General features: G+C 52.4%; 3 protein-coding genes and 2 pseudogenes across 5 annotated transcripts in view; 2 read left to right on the top strand and 3 right to left on the bottom strand.

Annotated features, from left to right (window-relative positions):
• LOC146421319 (uncharacterized) overlaps nt 1-14,088 on the bottom strand; it is a 53,815-nt pseudogene extending 39,727 nt beyond the window's left edge. The window contains exons 1-4 of the transcript XR_014848720.1: nt 13,965-14,088; nt 12,400-13,250; nt 11,312-11,314; nt 1,056-1,862 (exon numbers count right to left, since the gene is read on the bottom strand). The product of XR_014848720.1 is annotated as an uncharacterized LOC146421319 (transcript). The remainder of the gene's footprint in view (nt 1-1,055; nt 1,863-11,311; nt 11,315-12,399; nt 13,251-13,964) is intronic.
• Nucleotides 1-20,675, bottom strand: part of LOC146421311 (uncharacterized) — a 141,095-nt gene that overhangs the window by 1,725 nt on the left and 118,695 nt on the right. The gene's annotated exons all lie outside the window — the stretch shown is intronic.
• LOC146421320 (class II histocompatibility antigen, B-L beta chain pseudogene) lies at nt 3,579-6,131 on the bottom strand (annotated as a pseudogene). The gene is made up of 2 exons (XR_014848625.1): nt 4,873-6,131; nt 3,579-3,982 (listed from the first exon to the last, which is right to left on the bottom strand). The product of XR_014848625.1 is annotated as a class II histocompatibility antigen, B-L beta chain pseudogene (transcript).
• The window catches only part of LOC146421312 (uncharacterized), a 107,251-nt gene continuing 105,743 nt past the window's right edge, over nt 19,168-20,675 (top strand). Inside the window, exon 1 of the mRNA XM_085047110.1 lies at nt 19,168-19,551. Within this exon, the coding sequence (XP_084903236.1) occupies nt 19,261-19,551 (291 nt within the window). The 5' untranslated portion in view covers nt 19,168-19,260. The remainder of the gene's footprint in view (nt 19,552-20,675) is intronic.
• LOC146421318 (uncharacterized) overlaps nt 19,705-20,675 on the top strand; it is a 2,486-nt gene continuing 1,515 nt past the window's right edge. The window contains exon 1 of the mRNA XM_085047113.1: nt 19,705-19,734. Within this exon, the coding sequence (XP_084903239.1) occupies nt 19,705-19,734 (30 nt within the window). The remainder of the gene's footprint in view (nt 19,735-20,675) is intronic.

The raw sequence follows: 20,675 nt of genomic DNA, 5'->3' as shown, positions 1-20,675 counted from the left end.
AGGCCAGCGCCAACACGTCGCCACAGCCAGGGAGGGAGGGAGACGGGAGAACGAAGCTGCCCCAGCCCCCCTGCCGCCCCCTCCATTCCCTCCATCCGCCCGCAGCGAGCCCCGAGCCCCGGCACAAGCCAGCGCGGCTCCCACCTGCGCTGGGACAGCCTCTCCGGGCTCCGCCTGCTGCCGCCGCTCCCGGGCCGCACACACGTTCCCACCATGGCGCCGCTGCTGCCCCACTAAAGCCCTGCCTGTCTGGGGGCGACACTGGCGCTGACCTTGTCCCCGCTCGCTGGCACCGAGCAGCAATTGCGCTGGGACAATTCCGAGTGACAGCACAGCCAGCCAAGGGCAGCGAGGTGCGGGCTCTGCACAGCGCACAGCCCAAGCCCCACGCCCTCAGTGCCCCCCGGGCTGGCCGAGGCCAAAGCCGCACATGAGGAACAGCCCTGCAACGGGCCCGGGCCCAAGGCGCCATTGCTCTGCAAATAGCGACCAAGTTCTCCGCACCTCCCCGCCCCGCCTCGGCACGCAGCCCCCGGGGCAGCCCCACGGCCCCCACGGCAGCTCCCAGCCTCCGCCAGCCACCCTGCAACGGCCCAGGGGGAGCAGGCCAAGGGACGCGGCTGCCGGCGCCCAGGGGATGCCAGGGACAGCGGGGCACTCCACAAGCATATCATGAAAAAGAGAAAATCATCAGGAAGGAAAAAGCAACAGCAGCGCTGGCTCCAGAGCACAGGGCCACACGAGGCCATGGCACATTGCAGTGGGGTGACGCTGGCCCCACTGCAGGGGGGTGACGCTGGCCCCACTGACGCTCACCAGGCACCGAGCTGCTCTCTCACTGCCCTGCACAGCCACCATGGGGAGAGAAAATTGAACCAAGGCTTCCTGAGTTGATAGAAGGACCTGGCTAAGAGATCCCTCATCCAACACCTTGGTGCACAAAACAGGCTCAGAATTGGCAATGTGAATTGAATTTATTGCTAAAAACCTCAGTGCAGGAGAAGAAGTAAAATTTGAACATTTAAAACACCTTCCCCCCACGTGACGGGGATCACCTGGCATGGGGGTCGCCAGAATTTTTATCAAAGTGGGTCACTGGGGATCATCCACTGCAGATCTTCCCACTGGGGATGTGGTTAGAGCAGCAATGAAGCTCTTCCTGCACTCAGGACACTCGCAGGGCTTCTCTCACTGGTGCTTCCGTTGGTGCTGAGTCAAGTGAGAGTTCGTATAGAAGTTCTTTCCACACTCTCCACACTCATAGGGCCTTTTCCCCAGTGTGGATCTTCTTGTGCTGGGTCAGGTAGGAGCTCTGGCTAAAGCTCTTCCCACATTCCACACAATGGTAAGGCTTTTCCCCAGTGTGGATCACCTGGTGCTGCATCAGGTTGGACATCTGGCTGAAGCTCTTCCCACACTTCCCACAGTTGTAGGGCTTTTCCCCACTGTGGATGCGCCGGTGCCTGATGAGGGTGGAGTTCCGATTGAAGCTCTTCCCACAGTCAGGGCAGTGGAAGGGCCTCTCCTGAGTGTGAATAATCTCATGACGGAGGAGACTGGAGCTCCTCTGAAACCTCTTCCCACACTTCCCACACTCATAGGGCCTCTCCCCTGTGTGGATCTTCTTGTGATGGATCAGGCTGGAGCTGTCGCTGAAGCTCTTCCCACATTCCTCGCAATCATAGGGCTTTTCCCCAGTGTGGATCACCTGGTGCCGCATCAGGTTGCACATCAGGCTGAAGCTCTTCCCACACTTCCCACACTCATAGGGCTTTTCCCCTGTGTGGATCCTCTGGTGCCGGATAAGTCCAGATCTCTGACTGAAGCATTTCCCACATTCCCCACACTTGTGGGGCTTGTCTCTGCCCTCAGGCTTCTCCCCCAGCTCTGAGCTCTGGCTGCATCTCCGGCCGCCTTCCCGGCACAGCGAGGCTCTTTCCTCCTCGCAGCTCCCTGGGCTGCGTTTGCAGCTCCTCCTCGTGCAGCATCTCCGGGCCTTTTCCTCCTCCTCCATCCGGCCACGCCTTGGCAATGACAAATCCTGCTTTGGGGGAAAAACAAGGGCTCAGCGCCTTGCCCTGGGGGTTCCTCCTGACCAGCTCCAGCTCTGCAAGTCTCCCAGGGTTTTGTGTCCATAAAAACCCCAAACCACCACCATTCACCTCAAAACCCTCCCACGATTTCCCCCTCTCTGCTCTTTTCACTTTGGCCCCCGCAGGGTCTCCCTTCCCTGCACTCATGAGGCTCCCGGGCTTTCCTTTTTTCCAGGGTCCCGCTTGGGGATGATCCGGGGGCTTTGGGGGTCCCGGGGGTCCCTTCTCCCCTCATTCTCTGCTCTGCACATCCAGGGATCCCAGGCTTCCCCCTTATCCACGCTCCCCCCTCTCCAGCCTGCCGGGGCTCCCCCAGCTCCGCCATCGCCCCTCTCCGCTCACCCCACTCCGGGGCTCCCACCCTTCCCCTCTACCGCTCTCTAGGGGGCACCCCATGCCCCAAGTCCCCCTCCCACCCCGACACCGGGCCATTGCCACCTGCAGCCCCCAAAATATCCCCCAAAGCCCCACTGGCGCCTCAGCTTTGCCCTTCCGCCACATCCAAACATTCCCCCCGCACAATCAAACCCTCCCAGCGACCCTTCACGAGATTTGGGGCTCAATCCCGGAAGCTGCGAGCTCCAAACACCCGCCCAGAAAAAACGCCGCTCGGGGACCCCCGAGACATTTGGGGCGACTTCCTCCTCCCCCTCACATGCGGCATGCAGGGCGCCGATGCTCCCAGGGCCGCGGCAGACAAAGAGCTCCCCGCTGCTTCTGCTGCTCTTCCTGTTCCTCTCTCCAACCTCTTCCTGTTCCTCCTCTTCCTCTCTCCTCCTTCCTCCCGCGGCTCCTCCTCTTTCCTCCTCCCTCCTCGTCCTCCTCGGATCTCCGGCCTTTCTCCCGCTCCTTCCTCATCCCTCCTCCTCCTCCTCCATCCCTTCTCCTCCTCCCCCCAAGCCCAGCGCCCATCCTTTCCCCCCCTTTTCCCCACGCCGTCGCATGCCGCGGGAGGAGCCGGGATGGAGCCGGGGCAGGTCGGGCTGGGGCAGCGCTGGGCTCCGGGCCAGGCCTGGGCTCCCCCCACGCACCCCCTCCCCAAATTGGCCTGGCGGGAAGCGCTGGGGGCGAGGGGGCGGCGCAAGTGGGGTTGGGGTGGGGAGCGCTGGGCGCTGCGGGTCTGCCTGGGAACTGGAGAGTCATCAGCGCCGCGAGCTCGGATTGGATCAGAATCGCTCAGCGCCTTCTCCCATTGGCTCATTTTCGCGGGGCTATTTTTCGGGGCTATTTTTCTCTGGGGTTTGGAGGTTCTGGGGGGCTCAGGGGGTCTCAGCGCCTTTTTTGGGCTTCGCTGTGTGCCGTGTCGGGGTTCAGCTGCCTCCCAAGGCCCCCAGAGCGGGGTGACCCTTGGGGACTCACGTGGTTCCCTATTCCCGATCCATCCCAGGGTCAGGTCTGCTCCCCAATCACAGCCCCACCGCGGCGTCTCCCCAATTCCCTCCCCAGTGCCCCCCAAGAAACGCGAGCGGAGCCAACTGGGAAGCTTTATTGGGAGCACTGGGAGCAGCCAGTTGGGGTTAGAGTGACAGCAGGACTGGGGGGACACACGACCCCCCTAAAATCAGCGCGGGGACAGAGCGGGGGGTCCCGGCTGGGCCCGAGACCACAGGGAGGGGCTGCGGCCGGCGGCGGCTCAGGAGCTCTGTGGGCAGAGAAAAGGGGGTGACCCCGCGCCGGGGGGGGCGTTTCCAGCAGCAACAGCAGCTGGTAGGTCCAGTCCCCGTTGGGGAGCAGGTCGGTGGTCATCACTTGCTCCAAGAGCTCCTGCTGGGCCTGGAACCACCTCAGCTGCACCTGCGCAGGGTAGAAATCCATCACGGAGCACAGCAGGCGGCCGGGCTGGGGCTGGGAGCTCGAGGGCACCAGCGAGATGGACACGCTGGGGGGCACTGGGAGAGAGAGGGGAGACACTGGGTTTAGCTGGGGGGGCGCTGGGAGAGAGCTGGGAGGGGTGGGGACTGGGAATGGAGTGGGTGGGACTTGGAATGGACTGTGAGAGAGGGGAGTGGATTGTGGGCATTGGACGGTAGTGGGAGAGAGGGTGGAGGTCTGGGAGTGGAGTGGGAATGTACTGGGATTGGGATTAGAAGGACTGGGAGGGACTGGGAATGGAGTGGGAGGGAATGGGGTGCAGTGTGAGAGAGGGGAGTGGGTTGGGGGGCATGGGGAGGGCACTGGGAGAGACGGTGGAGGTCAGGGAGTGGACTGGTAATAGGATTACAAAGACTGGGAGCGAGTGCAGTGGCACTGGGAGTGACTGTGGTGGCACTGGCAGGAGCTGGGAGAGAAGTGAATGAATTGCAGAGCACTGGTAGGGCACTGGAAGAGAGGGTGTAGGTCTGGGAGTGGAGTGCGAGTGGACTGGGATTGGGTTTAGAGGGACTGAGAAGGACTGTGGTGGAACAGGGAATGGCTGTGGTGGCACTGGGAGGAACTGGGAGTGAATTCCGTGGCACTGGCAATCTAAGTCCAGCGCAGGGAACTCGGCACTGCTTGGCAACTGATCAGTTCTCAGAGACGTTCGCTATGATTATCTGAGAAGCGTCATCTTCACGCTTGGCTGAAATGGATGCACTGAGAGGGGACTGGGATGGACTGGGGGGACTGGGATCAAATGGGATGGATGGGGACAGCCACAGGACTCACTGAGAAGAGCAAGAATCCCCCGGTTTGGCACAAGGAGGGCTGAGAGCTCTGGGTGATTCCCAGGGAGGGTTTGAGGGGCTGCAGGGTCATTGCCAGGGCAGAGCCTGAGGGGACACCTCTGCCCCACGCTCACCTCTGCGCTCCACGCTGAGCAGGGTGACGATCTTGTAGTTGTGCTGGCAGCACAAGTCCACCTGAGCCTGTCTTGTACTCCATTTCATTTGCGTTGCTGTTCCAATGCTGGGCCCATTTCTCTCCATACGGGGTGAACCCCACGTATTTCCCCACATTGCTGTCGAACCTCACACCCTCCACCCCGCTGTAGATTGCCCTCACCACGAACCTCACCTTCTCCGTGCTGTTAATGAAGTGACACTCGGCCTTTCCCAGCCACTGGAAAACCCCTGTGTGTGCAGGGCACAGGTCAGGGGTTCCCACAGCACCCCAATCGATCCCAGAGCTCCGGGGGTCACCCCAGATCCCCACTCCGCACCCCCTGTGCCCCACGGCCGCCATGGGACCCTCCTGCTTAATAGGTGATCAAACAATACAGAAAGGACCTAAGGTAAAAGACATACTGAGTGCAATTAAAGCAGTGAGTGTAATGGAGAATGTGTTTTATAAGTAGCCTGAGGAATGGCTGTGTTTGGGTCAATTTTCTGCAGGGAAAAGAAAAATGTAAAGACCTTAGTGCTGCATCTCCAAGAGTTGACCAGCCAATTCTGATCTGAGTAGAGGCAGAAAGAGACTCCAAAAAGCTGCCTCTGACACTTTCCTCACACAGTACCGCTCTAATAAACCCATCTATCCTATCTCCTGTTCAAAACCTCTTGATTAAAAATCTCAAACATCTGCAGCAAAGTGTCATGATCTAGGACAGGCAGAAGGACACAATCAATCCCAAATCTCTGGCTGCTCAGGGACACAGGGTGATGGTGGCAAAGGACCATTTCAACTCTCAGGGGCTGTGGAAGAATAGCCTGGAATAATCATTTGTCTTGTGACAAAGTATAGAATCACAGAATGTTACAGTGGTTTGGGTTGGAAGGAACCTTAAAGGTCACCCAATTCCAACCTCCTGCCGTGGGCCAGGACACGTTCACTATCCCAGCTTGCTCAGAGCCTCATCCAGCCTGCCCTTGAACACTTCCAGGGATGAGGCATCCACATCTCTCTGGGCAAGAAGTAGGTGGGAAGAAAACTAGACCTTCTTCCCACTGGAAAGTACCCCCTTCAGGCCACCTGATGGATGTCAATAAAGCCACAGGAGGGTTGAAAATCTCTTGCTGTGGAGTTGGTGAGAACTGGTACCCATTTCAGACATGACAGCACCATGGAGCAGCACTGAGAAGGGGAGATACAGAAGGTCATTTCCCCCTCCTCCTAGTGTTCCCTCAACAGGCACAAACCCAAAGATCAAACCCTTCAAAAACTTCAGAGCCTCCTTCACAGGACTGTTTTCCACATCACAGAGGAAAAAATTCTCCTCTTTCTGACGCAGCACTGAAGCAGAAGCAGGCAGAGAGTGGGGCCAGCTTTCCATCTGGGAGTCTGCCACCTTCCTCTCTATTCCTCAGTTCCATGACTCACCTGCTGAGACAGCAATGGACCAAGAGGTTAAAATGTCCTCAAACATGCACAATAGCAGCAGCAAAATGAACTCATAAAGAACTTTTTTAACAGCTGTGACCCTGTTTTAACAGAAATACTACAGGGTACTTATCTCAGTGGACTCTAAGAAGTTCCTAGACAGCCTAACCACAGTCCTTTCCCAGTGTGGGATCTTTCTTTAGTGTATGCTGCCAAGTCCCTTCTCCAGTGTCATTGCAAAATGGTTCAGTGGTGATGTCCACCACTTTTCTTGAAGCAATCCTCCTTATTCCAGTTGTTTTTTTTCCTTTGACATCCTAAGTTGCAAAAGCTCCACTCCTTCAAATCGTCTCCCTTGGACAATCCTAGTAACACTCAATGACTACAGTTGATTATCAACATAAATTTTTAAGGCAATTAGATTCAAGCACTGACAAATTTCTTGAGCACATGCACTTTTATTTTACTTACATCCTGGCCAGGAGGCCCCTGTGGTCCAGGGATACCAGGTACACCACAGGGACCCTGGTAGGGAGAGAACAGACAAACCCAGTAATGTGAGTCGTATTGATGAGGTGCTTCTTAGCTGAAGAGAAGAAATTCTTAACCTAATCGTTATTGGTGGAAAAATTAACCAGCAGTTACACAACTATGAGAGAGTTTAAGAAAAAATAAAATTACATCTCACACTATCCTGGTATCAGTCATTTCTGTGCCTCAAGGGACTTCATGGGCATCACTAAAGTCAAGCTTTACATACATTGATTGGAGAGGTAATAATGATTCTTTATAGGAGGCAGGTTTTTGAACAGGGAGAAAATACGACTGAGCACAGGGCAGTAGAGGAGAAAAGAAGGTCCATCTCCTCACTTCCAGGCCATCACACTGTCTAGGACTGGCTGTTGTGCTGGAAATTCATGCCAGTGTCTACTGAGACCATGATACAGAGTGGTTTGTTCCACACCAATGGATTCCATCCTTGAAAAACTGAACGTTGAGGGGCTAAAGTGTGTTTGGTGAATACTGAAATCTGTAAGATTAAAGTAAGAAAAATAATTTTAAATTATTTATTTTAAACCTTTGAGGCCTTGGCTATAAGGTATGCAATGTGCCCTTGAATTATGAGCCTTGAAATAATTTTTTGAATCAAGGCTGAAATAAATCATTCGTCATTTCTCTTGTAGGACTATTGACATGTAAGGAAAAGTTTCTACCAGGCCAAGACTCTTGATCTGATCTCTCTCACAACTCAGTATAGCAGACAAGTGCCTGGCAATACACAAAAGATGCTCCCTTTGGAGGCTCAGCCACCCTGTGATGAATCCTCGAGCAAAACCAAACCAATTGCACATGCCTTCATGAAATCACGGGTAGAAAAACAATCAGTGTGGTTGTCCCCTCCCCATAGAATGTGGGTATAGCTAGAAAGACATACTGTACCTGTGACCCTTTGTCTGCTGGGGGTCTTTTCTGTGAATAGAAAAGACACAGCAATCAAAACATTTCAAATTCCCACCCCCCTTAGGCTGACCAGGGTAGCTCCTGCAGCATCCAGGCATTATTCCCTACATGGATTTTGTGGCTGCACTCGTGAGTGTGGATGTGTGTGCACTGCATGTGCCTGAGGACAATCTGTGCTCAGCCTCACTCCTGGCTGCGTCTGCAGACACAGATCCACAGCACCCTCACATCTCTTGGGCTGGCACAGGACAATTCCCCCAGGTCCTGAAGACCACTACATTCAGCTGCCTCTTACATGAGGAAAAACATCTCACAGGACCTCTGTGCTCTTTAATTTAAGTCAGAGCAGGGGGTTCAGTGGGCTTGTGCATGCTGTTTGTCTGGGGATGCAACTTAAAATGTGCAGCTGAGTAGAGGGAGGCACTGGAAGGTACTCACTTTATAGGAACACCACAGAAGTGATGCAGTGCCCATGTCCAGTGGGGGTGAATCAATCTGGTGTTCCAAACACACCCAAAACAAGGCTTGAATAGATTGTCTCACACTGTAACTCTTCTCCTTTTACTTTCTGTTTCAGGCACAGTAGCTCACTAGTCCTCAGACAGTCCTCCACGAAAGACACCCTAGCACTGTGCTAAAGAAATGGCTAAATGCATAATTTAATTAATACCAACAAGGCAAGGCAGGGCAAGATTGAAACCTTTCTGCTTCTGGTGTGCATCCATGCATTAGACAGCTTCAGCAAAATGTATGAATTCACCCCAATTCTCCCCTCCTCTGTTGGGAATAACACCCTCTGCTAATGCTCAAGTTTATGGCTCAGTGTTATGTAAATTGTAACTCAATACTTCAGCAGATAAGGTAAAAAAAATATTCCTCATCTATATATACTTTTTGTGCAGGGAGCAAATCCTGAGAGGCGTTAAGGGCACAGGAGGAAACAGGGTGAGCATTCCAATTAAAAAGAGTTGCTGGCTCTCAGCTCTGAAGCTGAAGTATTATAAACACAATTTTGTCACACGGCTAAAAAGGGTAGAGGCTGACGCCTTTAATTCAGTGTGTAATATGCACTGAAGCAGCTCCACTGATTTCATTCTGTGGTTTTTGGGTTGTTTTTTTTTTTTTTACTGTGGGATTCAGTCTTTGTGACAGTCTGATAGATTCAAGGTTATACAGAGTTTTTTTGCAATTCCAGTCTTTGCACTGGAGCTGAGGTTATGATGAATCTACACTGGAAAAAGCCACCATAAAAGTGGTTTGGTTTTTGGGGGTTTTTTTTGTTTGGTTTTTTTGGTTTTTGTTAAAGCATTTAGTAAAGCAGACAAAATAAATAAAACATATCATTTGAGAATAGTGTGGTGTGTAGGTGGCTACACATCCTAACAGTGGGCAAATAATGAAGACACAGAAAAAAAACAATCTTCTGGTGTAAGACAAGAGATGTCTGCATTTGGAGTCAAGTTCTTAGTCATTTGTGTTTATGGATATGAGGATGCTAAATCCCCAATGAAGAACAACTTTGTCATCCTGTGTACATTAGGATGCAGACGTGAATTCATCTAGCCCTGGACTGAACCTAAAAATCTGTAATTAAAAACTATCCACAAGCTAGTGATTTTCAAACAAGCAAGACACTTATTTTTTTAATTTTAATTTAATTAATGACTGAATATGGAGAAGTGCAAGAACACCACTGTTCCTTAGATAACTCATAACAAATGACACCCAGAAAACCTGCAGTCACTACTCCTCCTCCTCTTCCTGCTACAAAATCCCACCTCCTCCTCCTCCTCCTGCAGCTAATTAATACAATACTGTTGAAGAAAAAACCCCAAAGCAGCTTGTGGGGGGCAGAGCCACATGTGAGTCACCCGATGGCTGCCCTGGCAGAGAAGTTTCTGTTCCAGGCAGCCACGAGAGGAAGGAGCTTTAGAAATGCAAATGAACCCTGCTGGGGCAAAGGCTGGACAATGGAGCAGGGCCTTCTGGCCTGGGGGAGCAATTGGGCCAATTCCCTCTGTCCCTCAGCCCAAGCTCTGCCTGCTTGCACAGATGGAATTTGCACAGCTCAAGGCAGAGCCCAGACTGAGGAGATCTGACTCTGCTGCACTAATTGGTTCAGCTGCAAAGAAAATGCCAAAAGGCAAAATATTGGGAAAACTTGACTAAAAAAAGTGGGGGAAAAATATCTCTCCTCACTCCAACATGTGTTAGCATTGTGGATGCTTTACAGAGTGTAATAAACCATTGGGGAATTTTTGCTACCACAAATTCAGGGAAATCAGTTGGGAATCACACTATACGATGATTGAATTAGAGAAAGGCACTGAAAAAAGTACCAGGAGAAAGCATAACTTTCAGAAAATATTACTAATTGACACGAACTGATTCAAAGTCAAGCTCCTGCTCCATTCCTGAACTTCCACAAGCAGAACAAACACTTCCCAGAGCCACGAATACCGAATGTTACACTAACTAGGGGTGCATATTAAGGGACACAGGCAGTGGGCGGACCGGGAAGTCTGTACCTTCCAAGCACTTCAGCCACTGTGTGGAAATATATACCAGTTTAAATATTATGTATAAACTTCAGTCAAAGGTTTGGTTTGTCTTTAGCCCAGGAAACGGAATTCTAAGATTTTTTCCCGAAAATTGTTCCGCCAGGTGAGGTCTGATAAGCTTAACATACCAACACACTAGGAGGAGACCAAAAGACAAAAGGCCATCAGCAGCCATTAACGAACATCAGCTCCAAACCTCACCTCTGGCTATTTGGAGACACCTTGCCTGGCCAAAGAGAGATAAGAAGGAAGACCTAATTAGCATCAGAAGAGAAGAAATCTGGATCCAATACTAAACAACAGATTAGAAAATAAGCAACATGGGACCAATTAAGACTGACCAAAAATCGTTTTATGAGTTTTGACAGTATAAAATGCCTGAGAAACCATGCAAAATTAATGTGCCATAGAACGATTCTCTCTACAAACCCGGGCTCTAGAGGAGGTCATTCCCGTGGTACATCCTGGTCAGAACAACATCCTGCTCAGATAATAAAGTAACGCCTTGACACGCTAACATTAAAAATCTTTTTGGATAGTTTTTCATTTTCCTCCAGATAGCGTGACAAGAGGGCAAAGGGACAATGAAACGCAGCCGGGGAAACGAGCATAAAAAGGAGGCTGCGTTTTACAGACCCATGGCAAATGCCCCACGGCCTCTCCCTCTCTCCATCTATAAAGTCACTTGTACACGACTCCTCTGTCTCCTGCGGGCACACAAACCTCTGGCCACGCGGATTTTCCCGCACACTGCCGCCGACAGCGCAGCCACCTCTGTGCTACCCACAGCGAGCGGGACGAGCCAGCGCTGCTCCGGCACCGCCTCCTGCCGAGGCAGCAGCGGCAAGGAGACCGCGGGCAGCCGCTCCCTCAGCGGCCTCAGGCCAGCGGCAACACGGCGCCACAGCCAGCGAGGGAGGGAGAGAGAGGGGGAGACGGGAGAAGGAAGCCGCCACAGACCCCCTGCCGCCCCCTCCATCCGCCCGCAGCGAGCCCCGAGCCCCGGCACAAGGCAGCGCGGCTCCCACCTGCGCTGGGACAGCCTCTCCGAGCTCCGCCGCCGCCTCCCCGGGCTCCGCCCGCTGCCGCCGCTCCCGGCCCGCACACACGCTCCCACCATGGCGCCGCTGCTGCCCCACTAAAGCCCTGCCTGCCTGCCTGCCTGCCTGGGGGCGACACCGGCGCTGGCCTTGTCCCCGCTCGCTGGCACCGAGCAGCAATGGCGCTGGGACAATCCCGAGTGACAGCACAGCCAGCCAAGGGCAGCGAGGCGCGGGCTCTGCACAGCGCACAGCCCAAGCCCCGCGCTCTCAGTGCCCCCCGGGCTGGCCGAGGCCAAAGCCGCACATGAGGAACAGCCCTGCAACGGGCCCGGGCCCAAGGCGCCATTGCTCTGCAAATAGCGACCAAGTTCTCTGCACCTCCCGGCCCCGCCTCGGCACGCAGCCCCCGGGGCAGCCCCACGGCCCCCACGGCAGCTCCCAGCCTCCGCAACGGCCCAGGGGGAGCAGGCCCAGGGGACGCCAGGGACAGCAGGGGCACTTCACAAGCCTTTGATGCAAAAGAGAAAATCATCAGGAAGGAAAAAGCAACAGCAGCGCTGGCTCCAGAGCACAGGGCCACACGAGGCCATGGCACATTGCAGTGGGGTGACGCTGGCCCCATGCCAGGCACCCAGCAGAGCTGCTCTCTCACTGCCCTGCACAGCCGCCATGGGGAGAGAAAATTGAACCAAGGCTTCCTGAGTTGATAGAAGGACCTGGCTAAGAGATCCCTCATCAAATACCTTTGTGCACAAAACAGGCTCAGAACTGAATATGTGAATTGAATTTATTGCTAACAAACTCAGAGCAGGAGAAGAAAGAAAATTTGAACATTTAAAACACATTCTCCTCACCCGATGGGGATCACCTGGAATGGGGGTCACCAGGATTCTGCCCCACGGGGATCACTGGGGATCATCCACTGCAGATCTTCCCACTGGGGATGGAGTTGGAGCAGCAATGAAGCTCTTCCTGCACTCGGGACACTCGCAGGGCTTCCCTCACTGGTGCCTCTGTTGGTGCCGAGTCAAGTGAGAGCTCTGTGAGAAGCTCTTCCCACACTCCCCACACTCGTAGGGCTTTTCCCCAGTGTGGATGCGCCGGTGGGTGATGAGGTGGGTGTTTCGCTTGAAGCTCTTCCCACAGTCAGGGCAGCGGAAGGGCCTCTCCTGGGTGTGAATGCGCACATGGAGGAGGAGATGGGACCTGCTCTGAAACCTCTTCCCACAGTTGGGACACTCGTAGGGCCTCTCCCCGGTGTGGATCTTCTTGTGCTGGATCCGTTTGGTGCTGTCACTGAAGCTCTTCCCACATTCCTTGCAATCATAAGGTGTTTCCCCACTGTGAATCGCCTGGTGCCGCATCAGGCTGGACTTCCGGCTGAAGCTCCTCCCACACCTCCCACAGTCATAGGGCTTTTCCCCTGTGTGGATCCTCTGGTGTGTGATCAAGGTGGACATCAGCCTGAAGCTCTTCCCACATTCTCCACACTCATAGGGCTTTTCTCCTGTGTGGATCCTCTGGTGCCAGATGAGGTGAGATCTCCGCCTGAAGGTTTTCCCACATTCCCCACACTCATAGGGCTTTTCCCCAGTGTGGATCACCTGGTGCCGGGTCAGGTGAGATCTCCGCCTGAAGCTTTTCCCACATTCCCCACACTTGTGGGGCTTCTCTCCGCCCTGAGGCTTCTCCCCCAGCTCCGAGCTCTGGCTGCATCTCCGGCCGCCTTCCCTGCACAGCGAGGCTCTTTCCTCCTCGCAGCTCCCTGGGCTGCGTTTGCAGCTCCTCCTCGTGCAGCATCTCTGGGCCTTTTCCTCCTCCTCCATCCGGCCACGCCTTGGCAATGACAAATCCTGCTGTGGGGGAAAAACAAGGGCTCAGCGCCTTGCCCTGGGGGTTCCTCCTGCCCAGCTCCAGCTCTGCAACTCTCCCAGGGGTTTTGTGTCCATAAAAACCCCAAAACACCACCATTCACCTCAAAACCCTCCCACGATTTCTCCCTCTCAGCTCTTTTCACTGTGGCCTCCTCAGGGTCTCCCTTCCCTGCACTCATGGGGTGCCCGTGGCTCCTGGGCTTCCCTATTTTCCAGGGTCCCGCTTAGGGATGATCCGGGGCCTTTGGGGGTCCCAGCGGTCCCTTCTCCCCTCATTCTCTGCTCCACGCTTCCAGGGATCCCAGGCTTCCCCCTTAGCCACGCTCCCCCCTCTCCAGCCTGCCGGGGCTCCCCCAGCTCCGCCATCACCCCTCTCCGCTCACCCCACTCCGGGGCGCCCGCCCTTCCCCTCCACCGCTGTTCCGCGGGGACCCCATGCCCGATGTCCCCCTCCCACCCTGACACCGGGCCGTGCCCACCTGCAGCCCCCAAAATATCCCCCAAAGCCCCACTGGCGCCTCAGCTTTGGCCTTCCGCCACATCCAAACATTCCCCCCGCACAATCAAACCCTCCCAGTGACCCTGAACGAGATTTGGGGCTCAATCCCGGGAGCTGCGAGCTCCAAACACCCGCCCAGAAAAAACGCCGCTCGGGGACCCCCGAGACATTTGGGGCGACTTCCTCCTCCCCCTCACCTGCGCCATGCGGGGCGCCGATGCTCCCGGGGCCGCGACAGACAAAGAGCTCCGCGCTGCTTCTGCTGCTCCTCCTCTTCCTCTCTCCAACCTCTTCCTGCTCCTCCTCTTCCTCTCTCCTCCGCCTTCCTCCTCCCGCCTCGTCCTCCTCGGATCTCCGGCCTTTCTCCCGCTCCTTCCTCATCCCTCCTCCTCCTCCTCCATCCCTTCTCCTCCTCCCCCCAAGCCCAGCGCCCACCCTTTCCCCCCCTTTTCCCCACGCCGTCGCATCCCGCGGGAGGAGCCGGGATGGAGCCGGGGCAGGTCGGGCTAGGGCAGCGCTGGGCTCCGGGCCAGGCCTGGGCGCCCCCCAGGCGCCCCCTCCCCAAATTGGGCTGGCGGGAAGCGCTGGGGGCGAGGGGGGGGCGCAGGTGGGGTTGGGGTGGGGAGCGCTGGGCGCTGCGGGTCTGCCTGGCAACTGGAGAGTCATCAGCGCCGCGAGCTCGGATTGGATCAGAATCGCTCAGCGCCTTCTCCCATTGGCTCATTTTCGCGGGGCTATTTTTCGGGGCTGTTTTTCTAAAGGGTTTGGCGGTTCTGGGGGACTTAGGGGGTCTCAGCGCCTTTTTTGGGGTTCGCTGGGTGCCGTGGAATCATACCTGCATATATTACAATTTCCCGCTTCTCGATAATTCATTGATTGGTGTCTTAATAAAATTTAGAATTTAAAATTAAAACTGCCTTTTTAGTGGCTTGCACTGCAGCTTGCAATATTAAAGTTTCTTCTGTTCTTACTATTATTAGTTTAGATGTTTTCCCAAAGGTTGCTTTTCTGGGTCTATGGGCATAGCTGCTGTTTGCATGCTCTGGACTACACAGTGGATTATTCTGATAAGGCATGGAATTAAACATGGTAAAAATAACAGTCCTGTTAGGCTACACAGGAATATAAACCCCAATTTCTTCTACCAAACTCCCCCAAATAATTGGTCCCACCAGTCACCGTGTAAGATTGAATTTTACTTCTGAACAGGTACATGTGCAAGTCTTGTGATTTCATCAGCAATTCTCATAATCGCTTGTCCATTGTCACCTATTTGCAGACAGTGTTCTGAGGTATTCCACTTTCCACAGACTCCCCCTTCTTCTGCCAATAAGTAATCTAGTGCTAATCTATTTTGATATACTGCTGCCCTAGTTTGAGTTAACTGTCTAGCAATTTGTTTCAGGGCATCAGATGATTGGTTACTTCCAATCTCAACAGCTGCTTGCAGTCAAATTATTTGGTTTAGCATGTAAATGGGTGTTTGATAACCCCAGCTGCCATCTTGAGCCTAAGTTACTGGATCATAATATTCAATTCTTCTTTCCAGAGGCCATTTCTCATCACTCCATTTTTGGGTCCCTCCAGTGTAGTATTGCTGTGCTTTTCCCTACTTAGGGTTTCATATGGAGGTCTTCCTAAAGATTCTCTTTTATGTTTGGGCAACAGAAAAAATGCTGGTTGTATCATCCCTATGGTACAGGTTCCCTTCTAATTGCTAGGCAGTTTAGTGTATGCTTTCTTACTACAAATCCTATATAATCATCTGGTGCTTTCCACTCTATCTTATTATTTCTAGGTTTTTCCCAAAATATTTTTAGGTCAGTCACTCCTTTAAAAGGCTTGGAATTTGTCTCATTTTTCTAGCATATAACTTCATTAGTACAATGCACTAACCAACATCCTTGGGGAGGTTTGGGCCACCAACACCTTATACTTTTTGTGGAGTTAGTGGTTAATACCATTTTACAGGGGGTGCTTCCAAGGTTCTTTCCAAATTGATTTCCTTCTCTAGCTACACAGTGTTGCCCCACTGCTTCATGGCTGAGGATCCACCCGTCAGGTCTGTTTTCTCTAGATCTATGCGTTTTATTCCAAATTAATAATTGCATTGCTTCCAATCCTTCAGCTCTCCAGGGCCACTGTTCAGCCATTTGGGGCCCTCCACAAGTCCAGCAGGAAGTAACATTTAATTCTCTAGCTACTCTTTGCATAAGGCTTATGAATAGATGCCGAGATTTAAAGGAAAATTTGACAACCCAATATGAGTTTACAACAAGCTTCAGGTTTATTGAGTTTCAGCATACATACTTATAGTGTAGTTAATTAAGTAATGCATATTCTGTAACCGTGTATTACTATTGGCTATTTGCTTCAACGCCCTAAGTTTGGCTGATTGCCTTATATATGGATACATACTAACTTTGTCCAGTTTTCTATATTCTTATTGGTTCTTCTACATCCCTATCGGTACTGTTATCCTAATGTTGCAGGAAGGTCACTGTGCCCTAAATTGCTGATTGGACACAGGGTTGGCATCTAGGCAATAGTTAGCTGAGTACGGCTATTGTTAAGAAACAGCTTGTCTAAGTGTTAAGAAACAGCTTGTCTAAGTCTGTATGTCCCTTTTCTATTAGCCAATTCTCCACATTTAAAAAGTAACATTTAATTCTCTAGCTACTCTTTGCATAAGGCTTATGAATAGATTTGTTCTCTGTTTCAAGTCTTTCAAGTCAGAGTTCTCTAATGTGTCTCTTAATTCTTTCTATAAAATTGACTCCAGTTTTGAGGGTCGAGGTTGGGCTTTTAAGTGAGTAATAACATTTTTAACTAAGTCCTCTTTATATTGGTCTTGAACACCCCCTCCATCTGAATAACCCCACATTCCTGATCTGGCAAGACAAACATATTCTCCTCTGGAGCCGGGGGAGCTACAATAACCATAACTATTTCTCATTCAGGCACGGGTAGTAACACATTCCTTATTTCGTGCTACCCACAAATCATGTCCCAAAATAGAGCAGGGTTGGAGTTCTCTATGGTCAAAGCACTCCACATTCATATGGGTGTGAAAGGCTAGGGCTTGTTCATACCCTTTTCTGTACCCTCAGGGCTGAAGGCGTTTTGAACATGCAGGTGAGTATGAGGATCCCTGTACTCCTTGTCCGGAGAGACTTAGCACAACTAAGAGTACGGTTACGCCCCACCGTTCAGTATCCCTCTGTCTCCTCTGCCCCACTGGGTTGCTTCCAGCGGCAGGGTAATCCATCTTCTCGACAGCAGGGATAGTCTTCAGGGGCTTCGTACTGTAGGTTGGGTTTTACACACCTTTGCTTGAGAGCGCCCCAAGCTTTTGCTTTTACCGGCAGAGTGTTACAGGGTGCCCGATTTCTCAACCTGCATTCTATTTTTATTATTTCAGCCTTTTTGTCCAGTTTACCTTTTACTCTGTGGATAAATAGTTCCCACCACTGTGGGGAATCTAATTCTATTATCCCTAATTTTACTGCATCTTTTAAAATATTCTGAGCAATGCAATGTTCTTCTTTTACACATTCTCTACTTAATCCTTTTGGTGGGTAGCCTCCTCTGCAATGGTAATACCACTTCTCCATATAGTAATGACAAATTATACAAATAAAGGTATGCATACAAAGACAATAATAAAGACAAGTGGCAATAACTATACAGAGGAATAACAAGATACTATACAAGCAAAGGAATAACAAGGGCACTCATCCTCTAAACAGGAGATCCTGGCAACTCTTGATGTCAATTCTCCCTCTGCAGTTGTAACTTCAGCTCTCTAGGAACGGAGGTGACCATCTAGTTTTTAGTTTGAATTGCTCCTTTTACTCGGAATACACGTGTCCATCCTTTTCTGCTGTTTGAATCGCCATCTCTGTGGTTAAAGAACTAGAAAAAGTCTTTTACAACATGGGGTTAGAGATGTTTCTTTTCATGTTTTTTGTCAACACTTTGTCACCTGGTTTTATTTTAGGTATCACAAATTCCAGAGGAATGCTCTGAGTTAGTAGCCCCTTTCTGATGTTCAACAGAGCCAAAGGAAGGCACTTGACCCATAACCTTTTAGTAAGATGAGCTTTTATGGTACTATTCATTCTTTCACCCTGCCCGAGTTGTGTGGATGCTGTGGGATGTGGTAGTCCCACCGTGTCTCTAAGGCTTCAGCTAAATTATTATTCTGGATGTAAAATGCGTGCCCTGATCAAAGTCTGTAGTATTTATTAAACCAAAGCGTGGAATGATATCTTCTAAAAGATGGTTATTCACTGTCTGAGCCATTGCTCGGGCAGTTGGGAATGTTTTTACTCAGTGGGTGAGCTGCTCCACTATTACAAGCAGACACTTATTTTCTGGCTTTTGATAGCTTGGTGATATCTACTTGTATTTTTTCTTTACCATAATTTTTATAACTTCTTTTCATAAAAATTTCACTTTAACAACTCTTCTTAATAATTAAAATTGATTTGAAAGTAAATAAAATTTTAATAAAATTTACAAAATTCATTAAACTAATTAAACTAAATTGATCAAAATTTACTAAGTCAAATCAAATCCATTAAAATTTTCTAAACTTAATAAAAAATGGAATCAAATTAGCTAAATTGGACCAAATCCAATTAAAATCAATAAAAATTTAATCTTACAAGGATATTTCTGACTGTTACAATTTTCGTTTTTAGGTGGTGTGATCAACTCAATTTTTTTTTTATCATTCCTGTTTGCTAAAGGCTGCTAGCTAAAAAGAAGTGAGTGCCTACTTTTGTTTTGATTTTTTCCCAAATGTGTATTCACAGAGGTGTAACTAGCACCTCTAATTGACCCAAACCTGGCCAGCAGCATGTCCATCACTTTCAGAGCCATCAGAGATTGGCTCTGCTGGACTTGATGAAAAACTTCCAGAACTTTCACTCAGGACACACAGGAGCTATCTTTGTGCCACTCCCCACCCCTCAGACACTTCTTCAGGCTTACTACAACAGCTACTGAGGGGTTTAAATTTCTATTAGATGTTAAAAATACCTTGCTGATGTTCTGGGCCAATCAAAACCGCTGCAGTCCCCAAGTGTCACCCCGCTCTGGGGGCCTTGGGAGGCAGCTGAACCCCGACACGGCACACAGCGAACCCCAGAAAAGGCGCTGAGACTCCCCTGAGCCCCCCAGAACCTCCAAACCCCATAGAAAAACAGCCCCGAAAAATAGCCCCGTGAAAATGAGCCAATGGGAGAAGGCGCTGAGCGATTTTGATCCAATCCGAGCTCGCGGCGCTGATGACTCTCCAGTTCCCAGGCAGACCCGCAGCGCCCAGCGCTCCCCACCCCAACCCCACCTGCGCCCCCCCCTCGCCCCCAGCGCTTCCCGCCAGCCCAATTTGGGGAGGGGGCGCGTGGGGGGCGCCCAGGCCTGGCCCGGAGCCCAGCGCTGCCCCAGCCCGACCTGCCCCGGCTCCATCCCGGCTCCTCCCGCGGGATGCGACGGCGTGGGGAAAAGGGGAGAAAGGGTGGGCGCTGGGCTTGGGGGGAGGAGGAGAAGGGATGGAGGAGGAGGAGGAGGGATGAGGAAGGAGCGGCAGAAAGGCAGGAGATCCGAGGAGGAGGAGGCGGGAGGAGGAAGGAGGAGGAGCCGCGGGAGGAGGAAGGAGGAGAGAGGAAGAGGAGGAACAGGAAGAGGTTGGAGAGAGGAAGAGGAGGAGCAGCAGAAGCAGCGCGGAGCTCTTTGTCTGTCGCGGCCCCGGGAGCATCGGCGCCCCGCATGGCGCAGGTGAGGGGGAGGAGAAAGTCGCCCCAAATGTCTCGGGGGTCCCCGAGCGGCGTTTTTTCTGGGCGGGTGTTTGGAGCTCGCAGCTTCCGGGATTGAGCCCCAAATCTCGTGAAGGGTCGCTGGGAGGGTTTGATTGTGCGGGGGAATGTTTGGATGTGGCGGAAGGCCAAAGCTGAGGCGCCAGTGGGGCTTTGGGGGATATTTTGGGGGCTGCAGGTGGCCATGGCCCGGTGTCGGGGTGGGAGGGGGACATGGGGCATGGGGTCCCCGCGGGACAGCGGTGGAGGGGAAGGGCGGGAGCCCCGGAGTGGGGTGAGCGGAGAGGGGCGATGGCGGAGCTGGGGGAGCCCCGGCAGGCTGGAGAGGGGGGAGCGTGGATAAGGGGGAAGCCTGGGATCCCTGGAAGTGCGGAGCAGAGAATGAGGGGAGAAGGGACCCCTGGGACCCCCAAAGGCCCCGGATCATCCCTAAGCGGGATCTGGAAAATAGGGAAGCCCGGGAGCCACGGGAGCCCCATGAGTGTAGGGAAGGGAGACCCTGAAGAGGCCAAAGTGCAAAGAGCAGAGAAGGGGAAATCCTGTGAGGGTTTTGAGGTGAATGGTGGTGGTTTGGGGTTTTTATGGACACAAACCCCTGGGAGAGTTGCAGAGCTGGAGCTGGGCAGGAGAAACCCCCAGGGCAAGGCGCTGAGCCCTTGTTTTTCCCCCCAAAGCAGGATTTGTGATTGCCAAGGCGTGGCCGGATGGAGGAGGAGGAAAAGGCCCGGAGATGCAGCCGGAGCTCGGAGCTGGGGGAGAAGCCTGAGGGCAGAGAAGCCCCACAGGTGTGGGGAATGTGGGAAAAGCTTCAGGCAGAGATCTGAGCTGATCCGGCACCAGAGGATCCACACTGGGGAAAAGCCATATGAGTGTGGGAAGTGTGGGAAGTGTGGGAAGAGCTTTAGACGGATGTCCACCCTGATCAAACACCAGAGGATCCACTCTGGGGAAAAGCCCTATGACTGTGGGAAGTGTGGGAAGAGCTTCAGCCGGATATCCACTCTGATGCAGCACCAGGTGATCCACACAGGGGAAAAGCCCTACGATTGCGTGGAATGTGGGAAGAGCTTCAGGAGCAATTCCAAC

The sequence above is a fragment of the Lichenostomus cassidix genome, unplaced genomic scaffold (genome assembly GCF_008360975.1).
Source record: "Lichenostomus cassidix isolate B80296 unplaced genomic scaffold, HeHo_3.0 HiC_scaffold_33, whole genome shotgun sequence".
Lineage (NCBI taxonomy): Eukaryota > Metazoa > Chordata > Aves > Passeriformes > Meliphagidae > Lichenostomus > Lichenostomus cassidix.
Note: the sequence above shows the minus strand (reverse complement) of the source record. Positions and strands in the feature narration are given on the sequence as shown.